Below are 25,285 nucleotides of genomic sequence, written 5' to 3'. Positions count from 1 at the left end.
TTCTCATAGCTCAATTATGGATCACTTTTCAGTAATCCTGATTTCAGTGTAGAACATCCTGTGACTAAGATGGTTTCCTAGCTTGAAGATCAGCAACATAATGGCCTATTTAGGGCAAAGTGTTATGTTGCATCCATTTATGAGACACTACAGAATCAATACACACCATTGCGATCTAACTCACAAATAGTGCAGCAGAAAGAGAACGGTCAAGAAATTGAATTTCAGCTTTTTACAAACTATGATTAGAAATTAAACAGATATTTCAACACCTCATAGTAGCTGAATGATAAGAGCAGTCACCAGGAAGGGGAGGAGAGCTCTAGTGTTTACCTAAAGCAGGAGGCTGCCAGTTTCTCTTGTTTGGATAGGTCTCAAGGAAGAGTCCCAAAGTCTGATAGTACCAGACACAGAGAGAATTGAAACAAACCAAAAGTCTGTAATTGATAAAAATGTTGTTCCTCCCTTGCCCAATGGAGCTGTTCCTGTCAAAATAGGATTTCGATCACAATAACTTGAGGTGACATTACTGTTAAGTTTATTACTTTCAAGCCATGGGCAGAATGCTTTCATAAACTTAACACATAGCTATACGTTAAGGTAATAGTGTTATTTAAAAGGATTCTTGACTGGTAGCCCACTTGCCTTATGTTCTTTACATGCTCTTTACACAGTCACCATATATAACTGGTTTGACTTCTTTTTAAGGGTCTTCTGCAACAAACTTCTATTACAGAAGAGTGAAGGCTGAGACAGCAAGCAGTAAGCATGTAGAAGATGAAAAATATACCCAAACTGAAAGTTGCAAAAAATGTATTTTTAACAGCCTCCACTTTAGAGTTCTGTAGTTTCTCAGCTGCTTTATTTTCCTGTTATTACTTGGACTTTAAGTCAGCAATTTACCCATCAAAACAAACTGTCTAGTTCATGAACAAACTGTCTAGCTCACAAAAGAGTTAGAGCCAATTCCCACTAGAGCCAGTGGAAAAGTTTTCATTGAGTTCAGTGGGTTTGGTATCTGGCAGCCTTTGATACGAATAAAAGAGAATCAAAATTCGTGACAGGACATGTTAAGAGAAATTAAAAAAAAATGCAGAATAATTTTTTCTCTCTTAAAAAAAAAAAAAGACACAACTATCAAGTTTCACTTTTTTCCCCCCTTGTATAATAATGGTGTAGTCTTTTGATACCTTCCAGCCTGTCTATAAGAGAGCCTGAGGCAGCTATATAATGACTGCTCTTTGAGGGGGAGCACACCTACCAACCAGATTGCAAAGATAGGGGGTTTTTTAATAGGTTTAATTAAGGCTTGGTACAGTAACTTTTCCAATAATTTTTGTAGTTTAGAGCAATATGCATTTCACTGCTATACGCTTCCATTTATCTGGACAAGCTTAAAAGCACTGGCTCTATAGCAGTAGAGTCAGCGCAAATAGAAAGTCACATTTTGTCAACCTAATCCCTATTTATATGAAAATTGGTGTTTTTCGTGTACTACTACATGAAACTCTCACAAACTAAGTTTCTTTCAGTTCTTTTTTGGATTGTTAAAGTTTGTACTTTTTTCAGAATTTAATTTATTTAAGATTTTGTATATTTAGATTTGTATAATATATCTAACAAGCAAAACATCTGCTGACCTGGGATTTCCCATTGCTAAACACAACTGACCAGTTGCTGTAACAGGACTTTTAATAAGTCCAAATAAGTGAGTTTGAATTCATGACTTCTCTTGCAATTAAGTGATATATAAGAAACATTTCAAACTGAAGCATGTAAAATTATTTTACAAATAAAATGCAAGTTTTCCAGCTGAACCTGTTAAACTGAGGATGTAAAATTATATATTTTTTTAAAAATATGTAAAATCTTCTTCCCCATATGCACCTGTATGTGCATTAAGAATCCAGGAAAACGTATCCTCATAACTTCTGTTTACAAATGTTTTGCTGCCTCAAGAGTGTCAATCAATCGGATTTTTATTTTCTTCATCTGGCCACTTCAGTTTTGTGGCAGTTGTGTTATTTGCTTTGTCTCAGCCAGCAGGTAGACAGGTAGGAGGTAGAAAGGCTGCGGGTCACAGGCTGGGTGGCATGGGCCAGAACTGGCACAAGACTCTCTTAAAGGCACACTTTGCCTTGTGCAAGAGGTGTTGCTTAGTTTTGTGACCTAAAATCACTTCCTCAAACAGGAAAAGGGAATGCGATGATGAGACACACAAACTGGAGAAATGTGGTTTTTCGCTAAGCTGGCTTTACCGTGCACGGATTTGAGCCCATATTGCTCATTTCCAACCAGTCTGCCATACTAATGAGGTGAGGAACTCTGTCAGGCTTGTCCTTTCACGTGCAGGCTCTAACCTGTGAGCTTCACCACCTCGGTTGAAGAAGTCACCACCCTCAGCTGTCTCGCCTTGCTGCAGCTGATCACCAGGGCAGTTGAATGTGTGGCTTATGTTTCCTCCAGAGTTGTTGTTTGCAGCCTTACATAGGCGGCTGTCTCTGTAAATATCCGTGATTGCACTAAGGGACGAAGTTTTGAACTGTGGGAGCGAAGCAAATTGTCTCATGTTTTCTGTTGCATTTATAGCTGCAGTACTATATGCAGTAAAGTGCAGCTAAACCCTGTATGGATGAAGCCCCATGGTGGCTCCTTTCTGAGGAGTGTTCCTACAGGGACTTGTTCCATCAGAGTGTATTTTGGGAGACTCTGAAAAGCCTGAGGACAGCTGTGAAGCATAGTGCAAGTAGATGGTGAAGCACTTCAGGTGATTTATTTACTGCTGTGCTGCCATTTAGGCTGATGTGGTTCAGATGCTCTCAGGATCTAATTTTACAAAAGTTTATAGCTTGCTTCAGATATTATTTAGCACGTATGAAAAGTGTAATGCACCTCACATAACTGTCCTACCTGTCCAGAAGGGCCAGTTAACAGTGCACACTGCTTTACCTTTTCAGTAGTGTATTCACAAGTATATTCCATCTCTGGTGATTAATTCAAATAAAATGCTTGTGTCCTGATGTAGTATCTTGTTCTTCTGGTTTATCCTCAACCAAGGAGAGAGGTAGACGTAAGTTTTGTCCTTTCTTTTGTACGGTTTCAGCTCCTTGACTTGCAGTGCTGGTTTGTGAAATACTTTCCAAGGCATTAACCTTTAAAAATGTATCTTAACTAATTTTACTACTTCTTACTAGGTGGTGAAATGCTGAAACGCATCCAGTTAGTTTTGGTATTGAAAGGAATACTATGATTTAGGGCAGTATCTTTTAATTATTTTAATTATTTTTTAACAAAGTCTTGTGAAGAGGCAGAGCTAGTGGCAACAAAAGTCTGCAATTAAGACAGGGTATGTTGCCTGAAACACAAGATAATTGTCCAGGCAAGATCGTTGGAATAGATTCAGAGACTGTAGTTGCTAATACTCTCTCTAGGTGTTTGGCATATACAGCAGAGAGGGGAACTTCTCAGGAGCGCATTTATTATATGGTACAGACCACTGTGCAGTGAGCTTCAAAGTTGAATGTTTTGTTCTGCAAATTTTTCATGGCCTCATATAGTTTGTGTTTTTTTCATGGTTGTTTTGTTTTTGTTGTGTGTGGTTTGTTTTTTTTTTTTTATCTTCCCCTTCTTACAGGCTCTTAGTCCGGTGTAAAGCTGATGGGTGGGAGCAAAGGTAAAGAATGATGTAATGCAGCGGCAGCCAGAAAGCATCTTTTGTTTGAATTGTGAAATGGCTACTCCATAGTCATCTCCCGATGAATCAGATGTGAGGGGCTGCTTTGTGGAATGAACCCTTTGTAACGGCACATCAGCTGGAAGCAGGAGGAGACATTCAGTTGAAGAGCTCTTTCTGAAAATGGGTTTAACTTTTCTTTTGCCAGTCACTACCAGCATGACCTCATACACTTCTAGTACAATGGTGTGGCTAAGCCTTTGAGTACACAGCCATTACATCATCGCAGCAAATTAGACAGGGAGGTGGTGAAAGAGGCCTTATTGTTGTCATGGCCGATGAGATGATCAGGACTCAACTCATTGTTGCTGAGAAGTTGGTGGCTTTGCTGGAGAGTGGTACAGAAAAATTGCTGCTGATTGATAGCCGCCCCTTTGTGGAATACAATATGTCTCACATCTTGGATGCCATCAACATCAACTGCTCCAAGCTTATGAAGCGGAGGCTGCAGCAGGACAAAGTTTTGATTACAGAGCTCATTCAGCATTCAGCAAAACACAAGGTAGGAGTCATTTTCCTGTTATTCCTTGTATTTGTTTAAAGGAGTGCCTGGAAAGCAACTTGTAATAATTTTCCCTTAGGTATTTCATTTTAAAAAAAACAAAATTTGGGCACTGAGTTTTGCTGAGCTCTTACCTGATTTAAGAGGCTATTGGTTACTACTAAGTTTATCTTTGGGATTCTTTGTAGCCTGCTCTGCTCTAAGTGTCGGAGTAATGGGGAGGGATTTAGAAATTACTCGGAAAGAATGCTCTGAGGGTTCTTGTATGTTTTGCAAAGCACAGTCCCTTAAATGTAATTAAGGCAGAAAGCATTCTCATTCTAAACTTTGAAGGATTCTTTGGGGTCTGTGGTGGCAGGGATTGCTTAGCAAGTGGTTGTACAGTTTGCAAAGAAACTGTAGCTCTGTCAATCCTGGCTCCTACTTGTTGTTTAAAATACTTTTCATGTGAGTAGTTTGATGGGGTTTTGGCTGTTGGTTTTTTTGTGCTTTGTTTTTTTTAAAATAGTGTTACTAGTCAAAAGAAAATAGCTAGGCTCTTTAAACTTAATGTGTAACTATGTGTGTCTTGTTTTGTTTCTTAATCCATTGGTACTTCTTTCAAATGGTTTTTACTTCTTTCACATTATTGCTTTGAAGTGTTACAAACTGAAACCTATTATTATTACTGCTACTATCTAAAGCATATTTTATACATAAAGTTGTATAGATGGCTAAAATGCATGTGGTTTTAGGCAGTCTAAGGTCTCTCCACTGTTTATACACAAAAAACCCTAGAAGCAGAAACTGAGGTAGGGCCTTCTTTTAAAAAGCTTAGTTTTTAAACAAACCAACCAATCTAGCTGAAGGTAAAGCATTTTACAAGTAACATACAATCACCTAATGGTAGAAATTTACAGACCATGCTTCAACTTGGAGCAAATAATAAATTTACAAACTCTCAAAGGAATTAAATTTGATCAGGCATATTAAGTATAAAATAAAAACTTTTGCATATAGAAGAAATCTATATATCTGAACTGCTGCATAGAAAATCTGTGGGAACCCTGATGCAGGTGATAATGTGCTGCTTTTAATCATCTTCCTCCTTCCTATCTTATTCTGATTTACTTGTGTTTCAGGTTGAAATTGATTGCAAGCAGGAAGTGGTGGTTTATGACCAAAGCTCTAAAGATGTGACCTCTCTCTCATCTGACTGCTTTCTTACTGTGCTCCTGGGCAAACTGGAGAAGAATTTCAGCTCTGTGTATCTACTTTCAGGTATGATATAACAAGAAAAAAAAATCAAAACACTTGAATAAGGAGGAGAAAGGAAATGCTATTGTTATAGCTGACATGAACACAATTTTGCAACAGTGCTGGTGTAAACTTCAGTGTTTTCTGTGGTTCTTTATGCATATAGTGACAGTCATAATACATATAATGCTTAGAAATTGCATCTTACAGGGCATATATTACACCGTTAGTGCTATGTAAGTGGAAATTGATCAATACAGGGTTTTTTAGATGCAGATGCTATTTTAGGGTCAAAAATAGTTAGAGAAATGCGTTTCCCTTGTCCCTAAGTATTGTATGTGCTAGCAGGAAAATCTCTTCCTTGCTGAATTGGTAATTACTACAATAAGAACAACAGAAACGATCTCCCAGAGTTATGGAGATTATTTTGTATGACTTTTCACACTTTGGCTCCTTAAGTGGTAGAACTCTATTTAGGTCTTCTCCCTCATCCCTACCTTTTTTTTTTCTTTTTTTTTTTATTTTTTTCTTTCCCAAATCCCGGGTCAAAGCATTCATAGAAATTCAAGTCCTTATAATACAGGATTTGTTGGTGTTAATGTGAGCTTGTGTTGTTACTTCTGTCATGGAACAGTAGGCCCAGTGTTGACAAGAAGGAACAAGGAGGGGCATGAAGTAAATCCAGGGCTGAAAGAAGTGGAGATGACAAATACAAGTAGGAAATACGTTGCAGTGAGTCGATCAGTGATCTAATGAAGTGTATACAGAGTCTCTGAAATGTTAAGACTACAGTCAGAGACCAAATAATGATGAGGAAAAGGGAAAGAACGCTGGAGAGATGCTTCCTCTTAGCAAGAAGGTTTCGCTGAAGTTTGTAGTGACTTCAGATGCAAGTGATAGGGAGGTGGTTGTGTTACTGAGAGGACTTTCCCCCAACTATTTTGAAAGTGAGTACAGAGAAAATGAATAATTTCTGCACTTGGACAGATGCATTTGGTGCTCATGAGAGCTGCACTTACAGAAAACTAAGTAGGGTTTTGCTTTGGCTATGTTTGGTGCTTCTGTTTTCCTTGCTCTCTTGGTAAGAATTACACCTGTGGGTTGTGGGCTACAATATTAGATTAAGTAACTTTTCTTCTGTATGAGCCACCAAGTAAATGTGTGGTGTCTAGGCACAGTAAATGCTTAATGTAAGATCGCTGAAATATGTGGTTAATAATCCCTTAAATTTAAAACTGTTATGTAAAAAATAGGCCAGTCTAGAAGCAGTTCATGCCTTTTTAAGAAATCCTTTTATTGTTTGAATACCCAACTCTGCTCATCTGTCCTGAGATTTTTTAAATAACCAGAAGTGAATTACAGCTCCATGCAGCAATACAGACTATTCACAACTTAATTACCATGCTGGAAAGACACAAAGCTATCTGATAACTAAGAATTAGACTTCATGGCAAGGAACAGTTGCGAGGGGAGTGAACCTTAATAAGGCCAAGCAAAGGAGAATATCACAAAACTTCCCCCCTTCTACAGTCCCTCTGTAGATTAGTTGCATGAGGCATGACTTTGATCTTCTTTTTCCTCTGCTAGACCCCGTGAAGGAGGTGGTCAGAGTGTCTCCATCCTCAGACTTGCCTGTGGCTCCTGTAGGAATGAACAGTACCAGGAAGGGAGTGTTCCCCAGCTCCTCAGCACATAGTCTGGACAAACACCAGTTGCGTGTATCTTAATGTTACTATAATAAAGAGCTTTTTTAATTATTTTTTTTGTTTATTTCTAGCATGTGGTGGTTGTCTGTTCAAGCTGAAAACTTAAAAAAAACCTTAAACCACATGCAAGATACTAGTGCACATTAGCTAGCTGAGGTGAACTTAGCCATGTGCAGCCAGTAAGGATTAGTTTGGGTGTTAGAGGGAGAGAAAGGGAATCTAAGGTGTTAAAACCCTGCCTACAGAAAGTAGGATTTTTTTATTTTAGCATGCCAAATGCATTTCTCTTAGCAAAGATTAGATTTGAGAATTTCATCTTATTTTTGGTTAAATAGCTAGTGATGGGGGTATTTATGAATGCAGAAACAACTGATGGCTTTAAAACCAGTGGTAGAGGAGTATAAGAACAAAATGAAAATGTAAGGAAAGTGTTTACTACTGAGGGTATATAAGTAAGTGTTTATTTCAGGAAATATAACAAACTAAGATGAATCAGGAGTAAAATAATTAATGTCAAGTCTATTCCTTCAGCTCTCTAGCATTTCCTTCTCTTACAATAAGTTTGCTCTGATTTTAATTCGTACATAAGAAAATACCTTTCACAGTCCTGTTGTTTTCTTACATCTATTAAAAAGCTGGCTACTTAACAAACACAGACACGAGAAACCTTTTGGGATGTGGGTGAAAGAGAAGGTGCTAGATTCAGTCTTACAGAACGTTCCTTGGAGTCTATTGATACATGCTCTAGGAAACTAGATAAAACTTGTTGTCTCAGCAAGCTGATGACAAACTCTCATAAACCTTTATGGCCAATAAAGAGAGTAGGGGTCAGTGCACTGTGTACAAAGAAGAACCTTTGGACTTGAGTTTTCCCTTTGCCACTCAATCTGGTTTATTGAAAATAGTGACCTTAAATAAACATTTTGGGGTAGGAAAATATTTTTTTGTTGGGATAGAATAAGGAGCAATTAACAAATATCTGAAATTCCTACATCTGTTCTTCCTGCCTTCCCCCATCGCTGAGCACTCAGTGAGGTGGTTTTTCTTATTTAGATTGTGCATAAAGGTATGCTCTACCCTGGAGGTTGTTTTTCATTGAAGTAACTAATGTAAAGACCTCAAAGGAACCCTTACCAATTAGTTTAAGCTCTTGATCTAACCTCATAAAAATATTTATAATCTGGTGGGGAATGTTCTCAGGAATTTAAATATTTGTTTTGGTTCTTAATTTTTAACAGTGCACAAAATACTGAAATGCGGGTACTGAAGGCTTAACCCTACTCCCATAATTGCAGCTACTCTGCAGAGTTAAATAAGATTTAAACATAGGGATGTGACTTGATTCTTTCTTTTCCCGTATTTTGAGAACTTCACTTATTTTTATGGAGTCCTTTTCCTAGTTACAGTATTTTTATGATGTTTCTGCTTCTGTAGAAACAGTGAAGAGAGACTACTGATTATTGCTTGATGAATTAGCATTATTAAGGTAGTAAATGCCAAGAGCCTTGCTTAAATTTTATTCCACTATGCCAATGGAAATAATTCATGTTTTGCTCGCTCTTCCCTACTTCTCTTAATCTGGCTTACTCCTACTTGTGCGAGCACAGATGTCTTTGTGATGGTTACCTTTCAAATGTTGCCTATGATGAAGATGAAGCACAGCTTTTTATTTTGTGTTGTTTGTTTTTTAATTTTATTTTTTGTACAGAAGACTCATGCTAAACGGAAGCATTTCTGAAAAAAACAGAAATGCCTACCTTTCTGTATTTCCAACCTGAAATTAAAAATTGTAATAGCCTAACACAGAAACACTGTACTGGCTCTGAACTGAAACCAAAAGCAAGAATTCTTGTACTCGAGTGGATGTGGAGCAGTGGTAAATGTCCAAGAAGGACTAGCTAAACTTCAGAGTACTGTAATGCAAGATCATAGAAACAGTTTCACTGAACTCTCTCTAAGAATTTTAGTGCTGCAAGACCAGAGTGTATTTTGCCAGCAAACCATGAGGAACATACTTTATCGCTGAATTGCCCCTTAGACTTGATGTACCGCAGTATTGAGTGCCACTGAGAACAAGCAATATGGAAAACTGACATAATGTACCACATTATAAAGTGGACAGGCAGAAGGGGAGTTTAATATACTGGATGCCTTTTGTGAGCTTCTAGAGTTGCCTGTACGGTTTTACTCCCTGCGGTGCCTGTATGCTGAGGTGTAGATTTATATGTGACTTTATTCCACTGGAGCCGTGACTTTATTCCACTGGAGCAATGCCTTTCATTAAATAGCATCCACCTGATCTGTAGATGTAATCAGGGTTGTGTGTACTCAACTCTTGTCTGTAGAAAACTTGCTTCACCGTTGGAGATGAAGCTGCCATACTTCAGTCAGATGACAGCTGTCTTGAAAAGGGGGCCATAAACTTTTACATGCTACTTACTACACAGGTTATCTGTATAATTCAGAGAATTACTAGTAGAGAATTACAGATTTTCTAGGTGCCTGGCATGAAGCCCACATCTGACTTGCAGAACCACTGAACACCGAGCCAGGGAGCTGTGCACCTCCCTCCCAAAACCATGGTTGGACTTTGGGTACAGTCGTCATGTAAAAAACGTGGTGTTGACAGGTAATCGAGGCCCATGTAGTGAATTGCTTACTAATCTCTGCTACCTTTCTGCCTATGAAAAATGTCAGCAGTAATGTGATTTAATGGATTTTGCTTTCACAAGAGCTCTCTGATAAGCTTCTACAGAGCACAAAGTTACCATGATAAGCAGAAAGACATGAATTATTCATTTTCTATTCAGTGACTAATGCAGGTGACATAAGCAGTGGACAGTGAATGAAGTCATAAGCTGAGTGAATATGTAAAGAAACAGCAAACAGAGTGAGTTCAGTGAGATTGGGCAAAGGTCCTGGAAACAAAGAAGTGAGTGACTGTTGCAAAAGGCATGTTTTTGCTGAAACTTCCCAAATCATTGTTTCCCCCTGACCTGTCCCTCACCTAACAAAGTGTGTGTATAGAATGGAAGACTTGCATGGGGAATGCAAGGAGAAGGAAACAAGTTGGGAACTCTTTCCACAATCTTCTGCTGACATTTCTCTTAAAAATATTTGAAATTGGAAGCCCGTTTAAAGGAATCCTGGTATAAAAATGCCAGTATCTCTAGGGTATGTTTACCATTGTGTTGTCTCTATTTGCCTAAAGCAGAGCTGGATGGAAAAAAAGCCCCGTGCTCTCTCCCTGCTTTGTCACCAGAAAAACTGTGCCTGGTGGCAGAAGAGCAGGAGATCTTAAGAATATTCTTGTATAGGTAGAGCTGATCATTTCTATTTCCTGAAGTGACTAGGGCTGCAAGACTGAGCTTTCTTCCCTGCTTCTGCAGTCCAATATGCCAAGCAGGAGGATACCCAGTATGGACTGAAAGATGGCCTGAGGTAGCTGTGGTTTGTGCTGCTCAATTCCTGTCTAACACTCTTAACACCTTTTAATCTTTGGATTTGGACCTGCATAACTTTTGGTTGTGGCCGACTGAAGTTCTGAGCATTCCTTATAAGTAAGTCTTCGCAGGGTGCCTCAGGGAGAAGAGCACACCTTGAAATGGTAGTCATCGATTAAAATAATCGAGTTATCTGCAAATTGAAATAATTACAGCGAGAATAAGCTGTTAAATATCCTTCCTGCCAGTGTTCACAGGGGGGAGAATAGTTGCACAATGATGCCAGCTTTCCTGATACATTGGCTGGTTGATGCCATTAACAGCAAGTTTCTAAAGAAAGAGGTAAGAATTTTGTGGAGGGAGTGCAGTATTCCCTAAGTGGTCTTGTAACCCATGGAGTGTGGCCAGTGTGGGTGGGGAGGAGACGAGAGCGAGAGAGGAGCTTAGCTCTGAATCACCCTCTTCAAAAGTCTCCCTCTCCATCAATTTTTAACGAGAGTGTAGAAAGACTCGTACCCTTGGCTACAGCTGGTCCTCTGTGACTATCCTCCCACCCTTTGTACTTAAAATGCAGTTTTGAGTGTTCGTTTAGTGCCATGATTGTTTTAAGCACTTGAAGAATGGGAGTAGGGTTTATTACTTTCATATGTGTATCCACTTGCTGTCTTTTGAGAGAGAGCAAAGTTTGACTAGCGTGGAGCTCTCATAACATTTCTCAAACCCAAGAATAACTTGTTAAGTTTGCTTTTGTTTTGGATACCTCTGGATCCTTGTGAAACTTAATTGACTGAAATTACAACGAGGGTATATTTTTTTTCTTCTTTAAAGGCAGAAAGGGCAAGTGTGAGTGTCCAATATATTCTCTTTACTTGTCATTAGTCTAACTTTTCTATATGCCACTTGGGTGGGAGAGGGGGGCTTGCCCCCATTCTCGCCCCCCCCCCCCCCCAGCCTTGTTTGCTTAACCTGCCTATTAACCTTATCTTACCAAAGGCAGAAACCCTCCAGGGCAAAGAACTTCCTTGCTACTGTGCTTGTAAAACACCTGGCATAACGGGGCCACTTTCTGAATGCCGCCGTAATAAAAACAGCCCTAGCTTTCCCAAACCGTGAAACCTTGAATCCGGTGGAAGGACTCCCTGTGGCTGATGAGAGGGGACAGGACAGGGAGGGCGGGCGCGGGGATGGCAGCACTCCGAACCCGGCTCTCCAGCCTGAGCTTATGTAATGGAAAATGGCAAGCATCCCTGCGGAGCAGAGCTGGAATGCGTGAATTGTAATGGCCTGTGGAGGTCTGCAGCTCATTTAAACAGAGTGGAACCATTGTAGATTCATAAAACTTTTGAGTCAGAAAGTTTACAACTTTCCTTCCTTGCGGCAAGGGAAAAATCTATACTGCAGCTTTTAGATAAACATTTTAATGTTCGATGGGAATGTGACTGTGAAAGTGCTGTTAAGTCACAGCATTAAGAGCCTCCAGTCTGATTGGAGGCAAAGTAAATGCTGAAGTTAAGCTTTTGTATATTTTGTCTTTGCTATAGTGCTGTTTAAATTTGATTTTTTTTTTTAGCATTGTTTTCAGTAATGTTACGTTATGTGCGTGGCACTAATCATATTACAGTAACAAATTCTAAATTGCTATTAGGAGAAGAGGGGAAAAAACCCAAACAACTAAACATGAATGTACTCCACTGCATACCTTTGGTGAATACAGAAGTTTGGTAAGGCTGACTTAAAAATACAGGGTCTAAATATTATGTTGTAGAGGTAGTTGCAAATTTTGCTGGTTTTTTTATTATTCTTTTCCTTTAAGAAGAGATACCAATATAATATTTATTAGTATATGGATATATAAAATTTATGAATAATTAGTGCCTTTAAAGATGCAAATTCCAGATTTAACGAAGGTGGTGGAATCTTCTGCCAAATGTACAAGCTTCAAAGTCTCCTTCTTGCAATCCTTTCCTAATACATGCGTGTAGTCTTTGTTTTTTGACTCATCATTTGGGTCTTAGACCTTTTCCACTCCCTGCTTTAAAAGAATTGTGTTTGACGCTGAGTTAACACTGATGAACTGGCAGACAATTAGGTCTTGTGGGAAAAGGAGGGAAGTTGCTTCTAGTCTGTTTTTAAGAATTCCTTGAAGAAAGCTAATTTCTCCCTTTGGCCTTTTCTGAACAGTCGGAATCCAAAGGGGCAAGGGGAAGGAGGACCATCTGGTTTGAATGGCACTTTAAGAGAAACGTCAGTTTGCTCTCTTACCAGTGTGCATTGTCCTTGGTGTGTTCCAGCAGACTCCATGACCTGTGAAAACCATAACACATTCACTGTCTCTTATTTCTCCATCAGGAGCACAAGACGGGATCTTTCTGTGCATCCTGTGTGAAGCACGCAGAGCTGCCAGGCCAGCTGGATCTGCGGGGATGTATAAAACACTTCATAGGCTTTTCTTAGCCTGAAGTTCTGGGGAAGCCAAGCTCATTGGAGTTGCCATGTTGTCTGCCTCTCTGCTGTCACCTACAAAAGATGTTTAAGCTTGTTGGTCAGCTTCAGTAAGGTTTGACAAAAGGAGTAATTAAATGAAAAAAATAATGGAAGCTCTTGTAAGCCCTATGGAAATGAGCACTGGTACAGTGCAGAGCCTCAAATTAGTTTCTCCCCCTGAAAAGTAGTTTCAGGTTGAGCTGAGCTGGTTGTGGATTTGCTGGTGTGACCAAGCAGCAGTGCTGTGTGGGCCCCAGCAATGCAAGAAGGGCCCTTGGGAGCCCAGGCTGCAGTAGCCGCCTGAGGATCCACCACGAGACGGGCACTGGTGGCAGGTGGGATTCTTCAGTTTCTACAGCCCTTCAATTTACTTGGTTGAAAAACATGTTTGCTTAGTGTGAAAGTGGAAAGCTGCTCTTCTGGTCTTTAGGATCAGCCTCCGTTAGTTGGAGAAGCTGGCTGGCACCTTCATCTCAGTTACCAACCTCTTCTCTAGCTGAATCTCTTCCCTCCACCTCGACTTTGCTGCCAGGCTCTGGGCATTAAAAACATTTGCTGGCATTCAAGCTTTAGCTGACAGGCATATAGGAAACACATGAAGTGATGTGAACACCTATTTTCTCATCTTTCTTTCATTCCAAGTTATGTTTCATGACTGCCTTTACAAAGAAGTAGTAAGAAATCCTCCTAGAATAAATGCGGAGTAAGCTTGTTGGTTAAGTTTTTTACTGTTAGAATTTGTATATGCACAGAGCTCTCATCTTCCTAGGACGTGTCTCCATACTTGGAGAGTTATATAGAAAAAGCAAGTTACATCTAACGGGAAGGTCCCCTATTTTCATGTTTCCCTTTCGCTGCAGAGTTGTGGGCACGTCAGCTGTTGCACTTTAATTTCATGCCCAACCTTAATCCACCTCCTCTCTGAAGTGTAGTCAGGTCTCTGTTCCTTTCTGCGCTTTGTCAGTATGCACTTATCTGATTAGCAAGAGCGACTATCTCTAGATGATTAAGGATAAAACTACTGGTGCAGATCTCTGCAAGCACTTGAGGATGGAAGGGAATTACAGAATTAGCTGTTTCAACAGTAATTTTAAAAGCAGCTTTAAAAGAGACATTAGGATTGTCTCATGATTGGGGGTTTTTTTTTCAGTGTGTTAGAAATATGTGCAAGCTGCAACATAGGATGAATGTATGAGGGAACATCTGTGCTATATTTAACGTGCATGCAAAGGAGAGACTTATAAATATGTGTGGACAGGGGAGATGCCACTGAGGCAGGCTTGTTTGGGTAACCTAACTGTCGGTAATTAGAACCAGCCAACAGTCTGGTTCCTGTAGTATGTCATGTAAGCATCGGTGAGCTGCTCAAGGTGAACTTTGAAAGCTAGTAGGAGGAAAAAATGGTGTTCTCTTCTCCATTTCCAGCACTCTGCAGAAAATGAAGGTGTTTGGGGTAGATGGAGGGCAGGAGAGGTGGATGGGGGAAGTTGCAGGGTACATCTCCTCAATAACAGATCAAATTTCACTGGATCAGCCATGATATCCTAAAGCTGAAGCTGAATAACCTGTGTCTGTGTGAGGAAGGGATGCTTGTTGATGTGAATGAAGAACAACATGCATTTTGAAAACTGAATTTTAGTGGATTGCAGTTTCTGCTTAACTTTTTGCCCTACACCATGCTAAATCTGTTTCGCGAGTACGTGGACTTCTATAAGCAAAGAAAATGCTTTTAGTTTTTCATTCAAAACTATTATCCTGTGAAATCTTCTTGTCTAATTTTGATTTGTTACATCTTTTTGCATGGCTTGACCCATTTGAAGGAAATATAAGGGAGGAGGAAGAGAAACCAGCATTACATGGAATGAGCATAGGAAATATCTACCATTTGCCACCCCCCAGTTTTATGCCCAATCATAGAGTGTTATTTAACTGGAATGGTTTTACTGAGTATTGGGTAAAATCAGTGAAATGTTAGCTGGACTTCACAACTCTGTATTGAATGTTCAAATCAAGAGCTTACAGCTTAACTGGCCTTTGACTTGCAAACCTCTGTAGTGGTTTACTCAGCTACCGTCCCTGCAGCTGTGGTACGGCAACTGGCAGCATGGTGGAATGCTCCTGGTCTGTTGCCATATTACATAACAGAGATGAGCCGATGTAAACGCTTGCGGTTCTCAGTAGATATTCCTCTGTATTAATTTAGGCTTTGTCTCTGATGGTAGTTAAACTAAATAGTCATAAGGATCTGGAGGGATTCCATTCCCTTAATGAAAGGTACCTCTTCCCAAATGAATATTTCTCTGGCTATCACTTGTAGCCACCTGATCCCATCTCCTCTCCCTCTCCTCCTGCTGCTGGCAAAGTTAGTTGGGAGTTTTATTTATGCAAGGATTTATGCAATGAATCTATAAGAAAGAATAACTGTTACTGTGGAAGTTTGCTGAAACTTTTTCATCCCTTCTGGGTTTGGCCCTATTTTGTTTCCTGAGTTGGCTGAGAAGGGAGCCGAAACTTCTGATATCAAGGTTCCTGTAATCATCATACCTTTCCAATCACAATCATAGTCAGGAAATGGTAGTGTCTCGATCAAAGGGAAGTCTGTAGCCACCACTTTGCAGAACCATAGCAACAGGGTAATTGAGTAGGTTACCGGATCTTGCCAAATTTCTGCTAATGGATGTGGAGGCTTGTGAGCAAGAAACACAGGCTTTACTGTAAAGGCCAAGGAGGTGTTGGGTTGTCTGCCACACACACAAGGTTTAGGCTGCAAAACCACTGACAGCTTTTGGCGCCTTAACATGGTTTTGTAGAAACTCTCGTGTGAGTCGCAGCCACAAGAAGGGAACAGAACAAGTCAGCACTGGAATGTGGTATGGTACTGCTGTTCGTTAAACGTCCTGCGGCCAGAGGATGCTTGCCACTCAGAACTGAAATAATTTCACTAGTCTGTTCTTTTTAACAAGCTGCCTAAGCAAGAGCTGAGTGACCTTGGCACAGTTACAGAACTTTGCAGTCTTCTGATTGATCACCTAAAATTAAAGCAGAATTTAATCAATAGATTTTTGTCTCAGAAACATAAGGGACAAACAGCTGAATGTCACAATTCACCACTGCTACTTTGATATCTTTTGCTTTCATGTTGGAAAATACATTGGATGATAAAGTCTGAAATCACTTCTGTCTCATATGGGAGCAAATTAAAGCAATAATGATGGAAGTCATCATCCCCAAAGATTTTTTTGTTTTGTTTTGGTGGGGGTTTTTTTGGTTTCTTTCCTTCAAACTTGGGTAGGGCCTATCATTCAAGTACGACAGACTTGCTACCAGCCAAAGGATATGGTGACTTAGATACGTGCAGTCATGACAGAAGCAACTGCCTATTTAAAACAGAAGGAGATGCATTGTGCTGCCTATCCTGCTTGACCATCAACATTTTCAGATGTGATGGAACTATTGCATGAGTGGTGATGGAAGAGTCTTCTATTTAATTCATGGTTATCAGAAAAAGTAGAATGAAAAATTTCAAAAGCCTCTGGGGTGGTAGGGGGAGATCTTTTTAAACACAAACAAAATTGTATAGATACATGTATAATACATAAAAGTTACTCCGTTTCCTCCTTCCTCTGTCCATAACATTCAAATAGATGAGAAGCAGTTTCATCCTGTTGAATGCCAGGAGAGCTGTTTCAGCTCAGCTTCACCATCAAGAATACAGAAAACCTGTGGGTTCATAGCTATTTAGGAGAGGATATTTTGGAGTTATTTGTCAGTCATCTATTTCCAGGGCCCAGTTACATTTATCAAAGACTTCAGTGAAACTTTATTAACCCAGTAGCTCTGTTAATGACCTGTAGATTTTTTCCCCCCACAGTTTCAACATGCTGTTGTGATTGATTTATTATTTGCAGAGGCTGGAGTTGTGGTGGAAGAAAGGCTGTTATTTAGAAACTAGCTCCAGAAGAAAAGTGTATTTTCTCTTATTAAAACAAACTGCACAATGCTGCCTGTAGCCCTATTCCAACTGAGGTAGGTAGGGAAATTTAAAGATGAAATTTGCCTTGATGCAAAGGCCATCCTCAAATTACAGAATTTGAAACTTAACCAGTCCCATCTTTCTTTTAAGGCTCAGTTTTCTACTCTGCATTCCCATCTGTACGCTAAATTAATTTTATAAATGTTTAAAGTTTGGGGCTTTTTGAGGATGGTCTGCTTCATTTACAGCAGAAGTGAACAAGTAGTCTGAGTGCTTAAAGCACTTTTCTCATAAGAGGCTCCTCATGTAGACTGTGCATGGACTTCAGCTTTGGGGACTCATGAGGGCCATAATCTGTGTTAGAAAACAGACACATACCTTTTTTTTCTACACATCTTTAGGTGGTGTTATTTTTTAAAAATATATTTATCTATATATTTAAAAAATATATTTTGGTAGTCAATGCAAGCAAATAGTGATGAGTGCAGTTCTTTAGAAGTTAGTCTTATAATGACTTGACAGCTCAGTGATTGTACACATGGACACTGTTGTTCCAGACCCCTGATAGTATGTTAGTTGCACTAGAAGAAATTGGTAGTCTAGCAGGATGTGTACAAGAGTGTATTTTGTTGGTATGGGTTTGTTTGGTTTTTTAAAGCGATTTTTCATCATACGTTGATCTAGAACGTGTTTTTCCTGTTGCGAGTGCCATAAATCAATGACAGATTTGTTGAAAAGGTACTAACTTTTTGACATGGTTACAGAAGATGGCAGGGAAGATAGATTCATATTTGAAACAAGTCACTGATTGCATGCTATTTGAAGTCACTTCACTACTGATACTAATACTAGGTTAAAATAGAGGAAAGGAGAGCTCACTTGGGAGTATGTGTAAATATACATAATGTAATGTCTGAGGTATCTGATTTGAGTTTTGTGGTTATAATTCATGTTGTAAAGATACTGAAGCAACATGCTACTAGGAAAGCATGAGTAGAAAGAAGAAACATGACTTTGAAAGAATGAATCTCCCAGAGGAAGTGTTGAAACATCTAATCTTTAATCACTTCAAGTTTGCCTTGACAGAGTCCCAGAATAAAAATAAAATAATGAATTGCTCCTTACAGTTATGATGACAGAGTGTGGGTTCCATCTCCCAACATCTTGGGTTTTTTGCATATTAGTTTCTTGCATAATTTCTTGTTGCAGTGTTCATACGGAAGTGAGACCAATCCATAGGTAGTTGGGAAAATTCTTTTTTGTTGTTGTTGTTGAACTTTACCCATGTAGTCCTTTACAAAGAAAGCACAGATGTAAAATCTTTTCTTTGCTTGTGCTGCTTCTATGTAAGGAAGAAGAGTCACTTCCAGCTGTGTCAGAGAGAGGCTCCAGAAAGCAGCCAACAATCTTCCCAAGAAATTAAGAATGAGCAAGTGAAACCAAAGATGGATAGTTGATTTCTCCTTCTTCCCCCAACCTCTCAAGGAACTTCTGAGCGCCGTATCTTACATTAAATTTACTCTGAGAAGCATATGGTGCCTATAAATTCAAGGATTGCTTCTTATAACAGAGGGGAAAACATTATGCCATGCAGAAGAAGATTTAGCAAGTGTGCGAGAGAATTGTTTTGCAAACTCCTTCTGTCATTTGATTGATACATTGAACAAGCAGCATCTGTGTTCCTGAACAGGGAGGTTGTAAAGCAAGGAGGAGGGAACTCAACTAACAGGAACAGAAAATGTGAGAGCCAAACCTTTAGTATGTCCTTCAGTTTAGGGGTATGGTTCTGTGATGGGCTGTGCCTTAGCTTAGCATCCTCCCTGCCCATCCCATACAGTCCAACCTCACCTTCATGTTGTCATGATGAGCATTGTCATAGTTGTCTAAAGTCACTTACCTAACAAAATAGACAAGTGGGGTTGTTTTTCATTTATTTATTTTTTTGTAAGTCAGGAGAGTGAACAGGAATCGCTGTTCATAAAACTTTTGTTCTGAAAACTGCTTGCTGGCTTTTTTGTTCCATAAGATAAAATGGGCTGTTACACATATGGCTCTTACCTTGTTTTTTGCTACATTTACTAAAGATACAAATTTTAAAATCAAAAGAATAGGCATAATTCAGACAATGGTAATGCAAGCATTGACAAAACAGTACATTATCTTATTTCTGTATCATTTTAATTCACATCTTCAAACTGTAATAATAGTGAACACAGCATTTGGCAGATTAAGCACATTAATACTTCAATTCCTTGATGATAAAAAGGTGCGTGTTCTGAACAGGTTTACAATTACTCTTCCTTAACTTAAAATTCCACTTGTCTCTATGCTTTAATGTGAGGAAATAGCTGGGGAGATTCACTGTGGTTTGTGCCTTTCACCCTCACTGTTTGGCTGTTAAGTGGTGAAAACAGTCAAGAAAAGCCTGTAACGTACTGATTTAAGCAGCTGCCTCTGGTTCTTTCTCATACTTCATCTTCACAAACTAGTCTGAAGATGAGCTGAGCTTGGGGTTTAGCTAGGCTTGGAAAAAGCTAGCTAGCTTTTGTGAGAACGTGTTTAGCCGAAGTATAAGTTTGTTGCTGGAGGCTTCTTCAGTTTTGTTTTCTAACTGTGGGTAAAGCCAGTTGGACCACTGTTGGTAGCACAGATTTATAACACAGCCCTTGTGATGGGAGGAATGCTGGCAATTAGCCAAGCAAGAAAAAGAAATGGAGCTTGAGCTGTGTTGTATGTATTTGTGTCTAGAGCAGTCTCAATCTCATTTTTTTTAATTCCCTTCATGTTCCATAAGCAGCTGTGTCTTGCTGATGGTGAAAGAGCCTAGGAGCATTTTTGATGGCCACTGGGATTTTAGGTGGATTTAAATGTATTAACAGTCACTCCACTCTAGTTTTCTTGAATGGTTTAATGCAGTGGTGGGAAACGGTAATGAAAATGTTTTGGAGCCATACTATGGATAGGGTCAAATAACTGGTGCAGATGAAGAACCAGCCAGCAGTAAAGGGAGTAGAGACCTGTGGCGATTTGCTAGGGCAGTCCATGGCTGGGCAAAATCTCCTGTAGTCCCCCATTCTGCCTCACCTCCCCTACTTGAGATGGAGAAGCCTTAGCTTGGTGTGGTTTTGAAAGATGAAACCTCTTCCAGTGTGTTGGATGAAAGCAAACATTAATAACCACATATTGATGCTTTTACCAAATTGAGTAAACATGACTTTTTCTTAATGAAGTCTAATTATAGACCTAATACAGGAGAAGGAGGTGTTTAGAAAAAACAGCTTGCTAGGGCAGAGAGGAAAAGGTGTGTGCAGTTTTGGTGTGGTGGGTGTTGTGGCTGGTTTTTTAAAGTCTCATTTCCACATATCATTAAGAATGGGAAGAAGCATCAAAAACTTCTGAGGAATGGAGAGAAAAATAAACATTCTAGGCAGAATGGGACTACGAAGCCTGGCCTTGCCTGCTGACGGATGGTTCCGCACAGCCATGGCACCACTGGAAGAGGCACACCTACAGTTCCTCTGTTAAGGCTTTCCTGCTGCCCCTTGATGCCTCCCATCTCCTGCAACAGATGCTGCTTTCTGAGAACTGGTATGAGCACCAATGCCTACAGCACTGCATGTAAATGAATTACATACCGTCCCTCTCACAGGTGGATTTGCTGAGTTCTCCAGCTCTTTCCCCGGTCTCTGTGAAGGAAAATCCACGCTCGTCCCTACTTGCATTTCTCAGCCCTGCCTACCTGTCTCCAACATTGGTCCAACCAGAATCCTGCCTCATCTCTATCTTGGGTGTCAGCGGGATGTCCTCAACAAGGTGAGCGTTCTGGGTGTCATATTGTTTACTTGGATGAGTGCATAATTTCCTTGTGTCTTCATCTATGCTTCTATCATACTGCATCATTACAGCTATAAAACATCTTAAGTAGATATAGATAATAGCTGTCTGTGCATAAGCCATGGAAAGCTGTGTGAGAACTAATGATATACAAACCATATAATTAATCCACGTGGCATGTAATATGAAACTTGGTGTCATCTCTCCTTCATCTCAGAGAAGATTATATGGTACCTTCCTCAGTAACCTGTCAACCAACAGCAAACTATCAAATCTGCCATTACAGCAGGTGAGGTAGTTTCCTGGGTATAGCTCCAACTGATTTGTTTCAGCGAGTCTTGGATGTTAATATATTAATGGTTACAGTAGGATAAAGAAAGATTGTCTGGTTTTTAGTATTTCCTTCAAGTGCTGGGAAAAATAAATACCATGAATTGTATAACGAGGGATTACTGCAAACAAATCTTTGTACACCTAATAAAATGTTCAGACCTGGACAATCAGTGGGGTCATTTAAAACAAGCTTTTATGATAGCAGTGCCCAAAGAAACTATTACTGTTTCTACATACATGTGCATTTAGTAAGTTTTGTTCCTATAGAATAGCCCAGGACATTTTGGTATACTGAAAATAGTCAGCAAAGTCATCAAATACAGCACTTGCAGGGTGCTGGACTATCAGATGTCTAAAAGAGTTTGTCTCCAATTGCTACAGGTCTGTATTCCTATGTATATCCACAGATGTTTGCCTCCATGAGGAGATCAATTCATATTGCTTACAATCTATATCTTGGGTCCTTTCACAAGGGAATTTTGATTACTTCTGCTGCCTGTGGCCTCTTGCCTCCCATGTTATCTGGCAGTCCTATATATTAGTTGAATCTCCAACAGCCTTCATATGCTGGCATCAGATACATGGATGGGGGAGAGGGGAGGAGCGCTTCACCCTAACATACTGCCTTAATTATGTGCAAGGCTTATGTGCATGGTTTTTTAATCCATGTATAAAGCTTAAGACAGGAACTAGCCCAATAGTCCTGTAATTGGATCAAATTAATATACTTTGACCATTATCATAATTTTTGCTGTTTTTTCCACTTGTACTCCATCCCAGCCTGGCCATTAATAGCCTATTTTTACAGTTGTTTTAAAGGGATCTTTGACGCACAAACAATCACGTAGAAAGTAATTGTGCTCTAACAGAGCACGCAGAAAAATCTTTTGTATGAAGGATAGTCAGCAGTCATTGTTCTTACTTTGTCCTTTAAAACCTTCTGTGTCTTTACTGCCAGGTAGCAAGTCAGCAATTCAAACTTGATTCACTTATGATGGATGTCAAAGCAGCTTATTGCTTTTCCTACCACAAAAGTAATTTGTGGTCCCCAGACAAAAGACAGCAGGAACTAAGTAATTAAAAAAATATAAAAAGTTCCTTGCTTTAAATGGTAGAGTATTAGAAAGATGCTTTTATGCTGTTTGTTTCCATGTGTGAATGGCAAGTGCTATCCTAGGTCACAGTGGAGGTGAGGGGACAACCCATTCTCCTCCAGGGCCAGGGATGTGCTGCTTGGTTTGGGATGTGATTAGAACCCCAGTGCTGTGGCTCTTCAGTGGTGAATAATCCCAGAGGGATGAAAGAGGCTGTGCCCTTCCTTTCCTTGCAGTAAATTGGTGCCTATGAATAGGCGTTAGGCACAGTGCGTGTGCCCCACCAGGAAAGGAATCCAAGTGGTAGCAGCGGTCAGGAATATCATTATAGGGCTGGAGGAGGCCAAAACTGCAACCACTGCTGGTGACCTCGAGTGTGGCAGAGCTGTCTACAGGAAGAGTTTAGACCTGGTAGTGGCTCTCTTGCCTGTTAATCTACAATCTTGATATTATTTCAGCATGTGTCCATCAGATATCAGGAAGTGCTGCAGCTGCAGGTACTTTAGAATTAATGCAGGGCCCCCAAGAGTTGGTCAGATTTGTACTTCCTCATATATTCTGGGGAGTTATGATCAAGGATTGCTGTGTTTCCCATTTTTACAGGGAGAACCACAAAAATGACAGCATACAATCTACAGAAGGTTCAGTAAGTTCTTATTGCCTGGTGGTGTTATCCTTGACAGTCAATCTCTTGGAAGCTCTTCCATAGATGACTAAGGAATGTACCTCTTAGGTTCTTACCCGTTTAGGGACAAAACCACGTCTTAAGATTTCACATCTGCTTGTTGCTTCTACCTTTGTCCTCTTAATTTGAAGAAGTGGCAGGCAACGCTTTATTCTGAGCATGTCAGTTTCCTGCACCGAAGTAGATCGTAGTGTGTTGGTAGCTTATTTTACCTCTTCAGTTTGAGTGAGTTCCTGTGGAAAATCTGAAATGGCTTCCATCTTTAATATTGGTACCTTTATCAACCAAAAGAAGCTGCAGGAACAAATTAGGGGTTTTGTCTTTTAGAATCCACTAAATGTTTTCCCAGCTATCAGCAATTCCCAGTTTCCTGGGCTTAATCAGTTTCTTGATTCAACTTGAAGTTAGCTTTAGCTACAGATCAGCCTGCTAGAAACACGATGGGCAGAGCTCTGCTCCTCGCTTGTGCTTCTGGGGAAGCCTGAATCCTACACAGGGGTATTGGGGGAGAGCAAGGAGGATGTCTCTTACTACAATGAGTGCCCAGAAATACCAATACATGGTAAGAGAGCTGGGAAACAACATTCAAAAAGAGAGGGTGAGAAACAAAAAACAGGGATAAGTAGCAAAGTTCTATCTCTGTTAGGACAGTCCAGGAGGTAAGTGGGTACATTTGCATGCTCTGGTTGAATGGCCTTGCTGGTTTGTTGGCTACTGGGGACAAGAAGTCAACCTTCTGTTAAGATTAGAATAGTTGTTTAGTTGTTTGGGGTGTTTTATTTAAGTCCAGAGTTTTTTAAAATAATTTTCTGAAAAATTCTAGTGAGATTCCTAAAACTATTAAGATGTATATGTTGACCTTATTTTTGCCTTTAAATGCTATCTGTGAGTTCCAATGATTCCTTCCATTGACCAGACATACTGTTTTCTCAGAACTTTAAATGTCTCAAAAATACCTGCAAAAAGAACTCTTAGTCTGCACTACTGTTGAACCTGGTGATTTAAGGATGTGAATTTTCAGCATGTTTTTTCAAGATGAGCTTATCTTTTCAGGATCTTTATAAGCTTATCTCTGAGTGCGTGGGTAGGGAAATGCTTGTTGCAGGACAGTCTGTATTCATGACCTTTTAAGATTACTAACGCTATTTGCCATTAATACCTCTGCTGATAATGCTTTATTTATGAAAGATACGCAAACACAAATGCTTGGTTCATGTCCTTTAGCAAAATTAATGATTACTTCAGAAAAGTTTTAGGAGTTTCTTTGTATTTTTGCTTTACAGATTTCTTTCTAAATGCTTAATTCTGAAAATGTTCATAATATTTTTTTGCAGTGTTGAAACACTAAAAAGTTCTTCATAAAAATTCTAACAGAAAAGTTGATTTCACTTTCTGGGTCTCAGCATGAGATTGCAAGAGGGTACTTTTACAGGTCTGTGTTGCTGTTTGTGAAAGACAAACTAATTCTAACCTGAATTCTCACAGTGTCAGTGTCCTATCTGGAAGTTAGACAACAGGAAAAAAAACCAAACCCCTGTGTTGTGGTTATGGGCCTGAGCGAGCCTCCTACTTACATCTCATGTTTTGTACCAGTATTTAAACTGTAAAACTTTCTGCTTTGCTGCTTACATAACTATTCTCTTTCTTTTCTTCCAGACCTGGATTTTATTCCCTGGAACTAAATAGTATTTTAGGGTGCCATTAATTTTCAGATTAAACAAGTAATAAAATGTAAATAAGCTGACAAAAGAGCATTTACCTTCTTTTCACAAAGTTGTTAGTATTAGGATTTCTGGATCTTCCTCCCATCGTAATTCACTTTTTCCTCTTGGGTGCCTTACAATGAAGGCACTGTTATGGTTATTACGTTGGAGCGTGTTGCACAGGGAATGATTGATACTTTAGAACAGAAGGAAGCATAACTTCTTTCTTTAGCCTTAGTCTCAAAGACAAGCACTAACACATTTTTGGGTGGTTTTTTGGCTCGGAGGTTTCAGACTTGGCGTCTGCAGCCTTCTCGTTCCCATTTGAATAATCAATTCCACATCAAAAACCTTGCATAACTGTGGAATCGTGATGGTTGGACTGCGCGGCCTACCAGCACTTATGCTTTAAAAGAAGTAATAAGGTTTTCTATTCTTCTAAATTCATCAGCCTTCCCTCAGCTATATTCTGAACAAACATACATTATGGCAGTCCATTTGTTAGCGATGCCTTCATCGCCTTCCTCCTTTATACATGGTAATGTTCATGACCCTGCAT

At 39.6% G+C, this 25,285-nt stretch overlaps 1 protein-coding gene across 20 annotated transcripts in view; it reads left to right on the top strand.

The window, feature by feature from the left end:
• Positions 1-25,285, top strand: part of DUSP16 (dual specificity phosphatase 16) — a 72,462-nt gene that overhangs the window by 35,950 nt on the left and 11,227 nt on the right. For 16 of the 20 annotated variants that reach the window (XM_054822672.1, XM_054822682.1, XM_054822762.1 and 13 more), the window contains 3 exons: positions 3,635-4,235; positions 5,357-5,495; positions 20,727-20,890. In XM_054822672.1, the coding sequence (XP_054678647.1) occupies positions 4,005-4,235; positions 5,357-5,495; positions 20,727-20,890 (534 nt within the window). In that variant the 5' untranslated portion in view covers positions 3,635-4,004. The remainder of the gene's footprint in view (positions 1-3,634; positions 4,236-5,356; positions 5,496-20,726; positions 20,891-25,285) is intronic. The other 4 variants (XM_054822645.1, XM_054822780.1, XM_054822654.1 and 1 more) reach the window with 1 other exon arrangement.

Source organism: Grus americana, chromosome 1 (assembly GCF_028858705.1).
Source record: "Grus americana isolate bGruAme1 chromosome 1, bGruAme1.mat, whole genome shotgun sequence".
In the NCBI taxonomy this organism is placed as follows: Eukaryota; Metazoa; Chordata; class Aves; order Gruiformes; family Gruidae; genus Grus; species Grus americana.
This window is presented reverse-complemented; position numbering and strand designations above follow the sequence as displayed.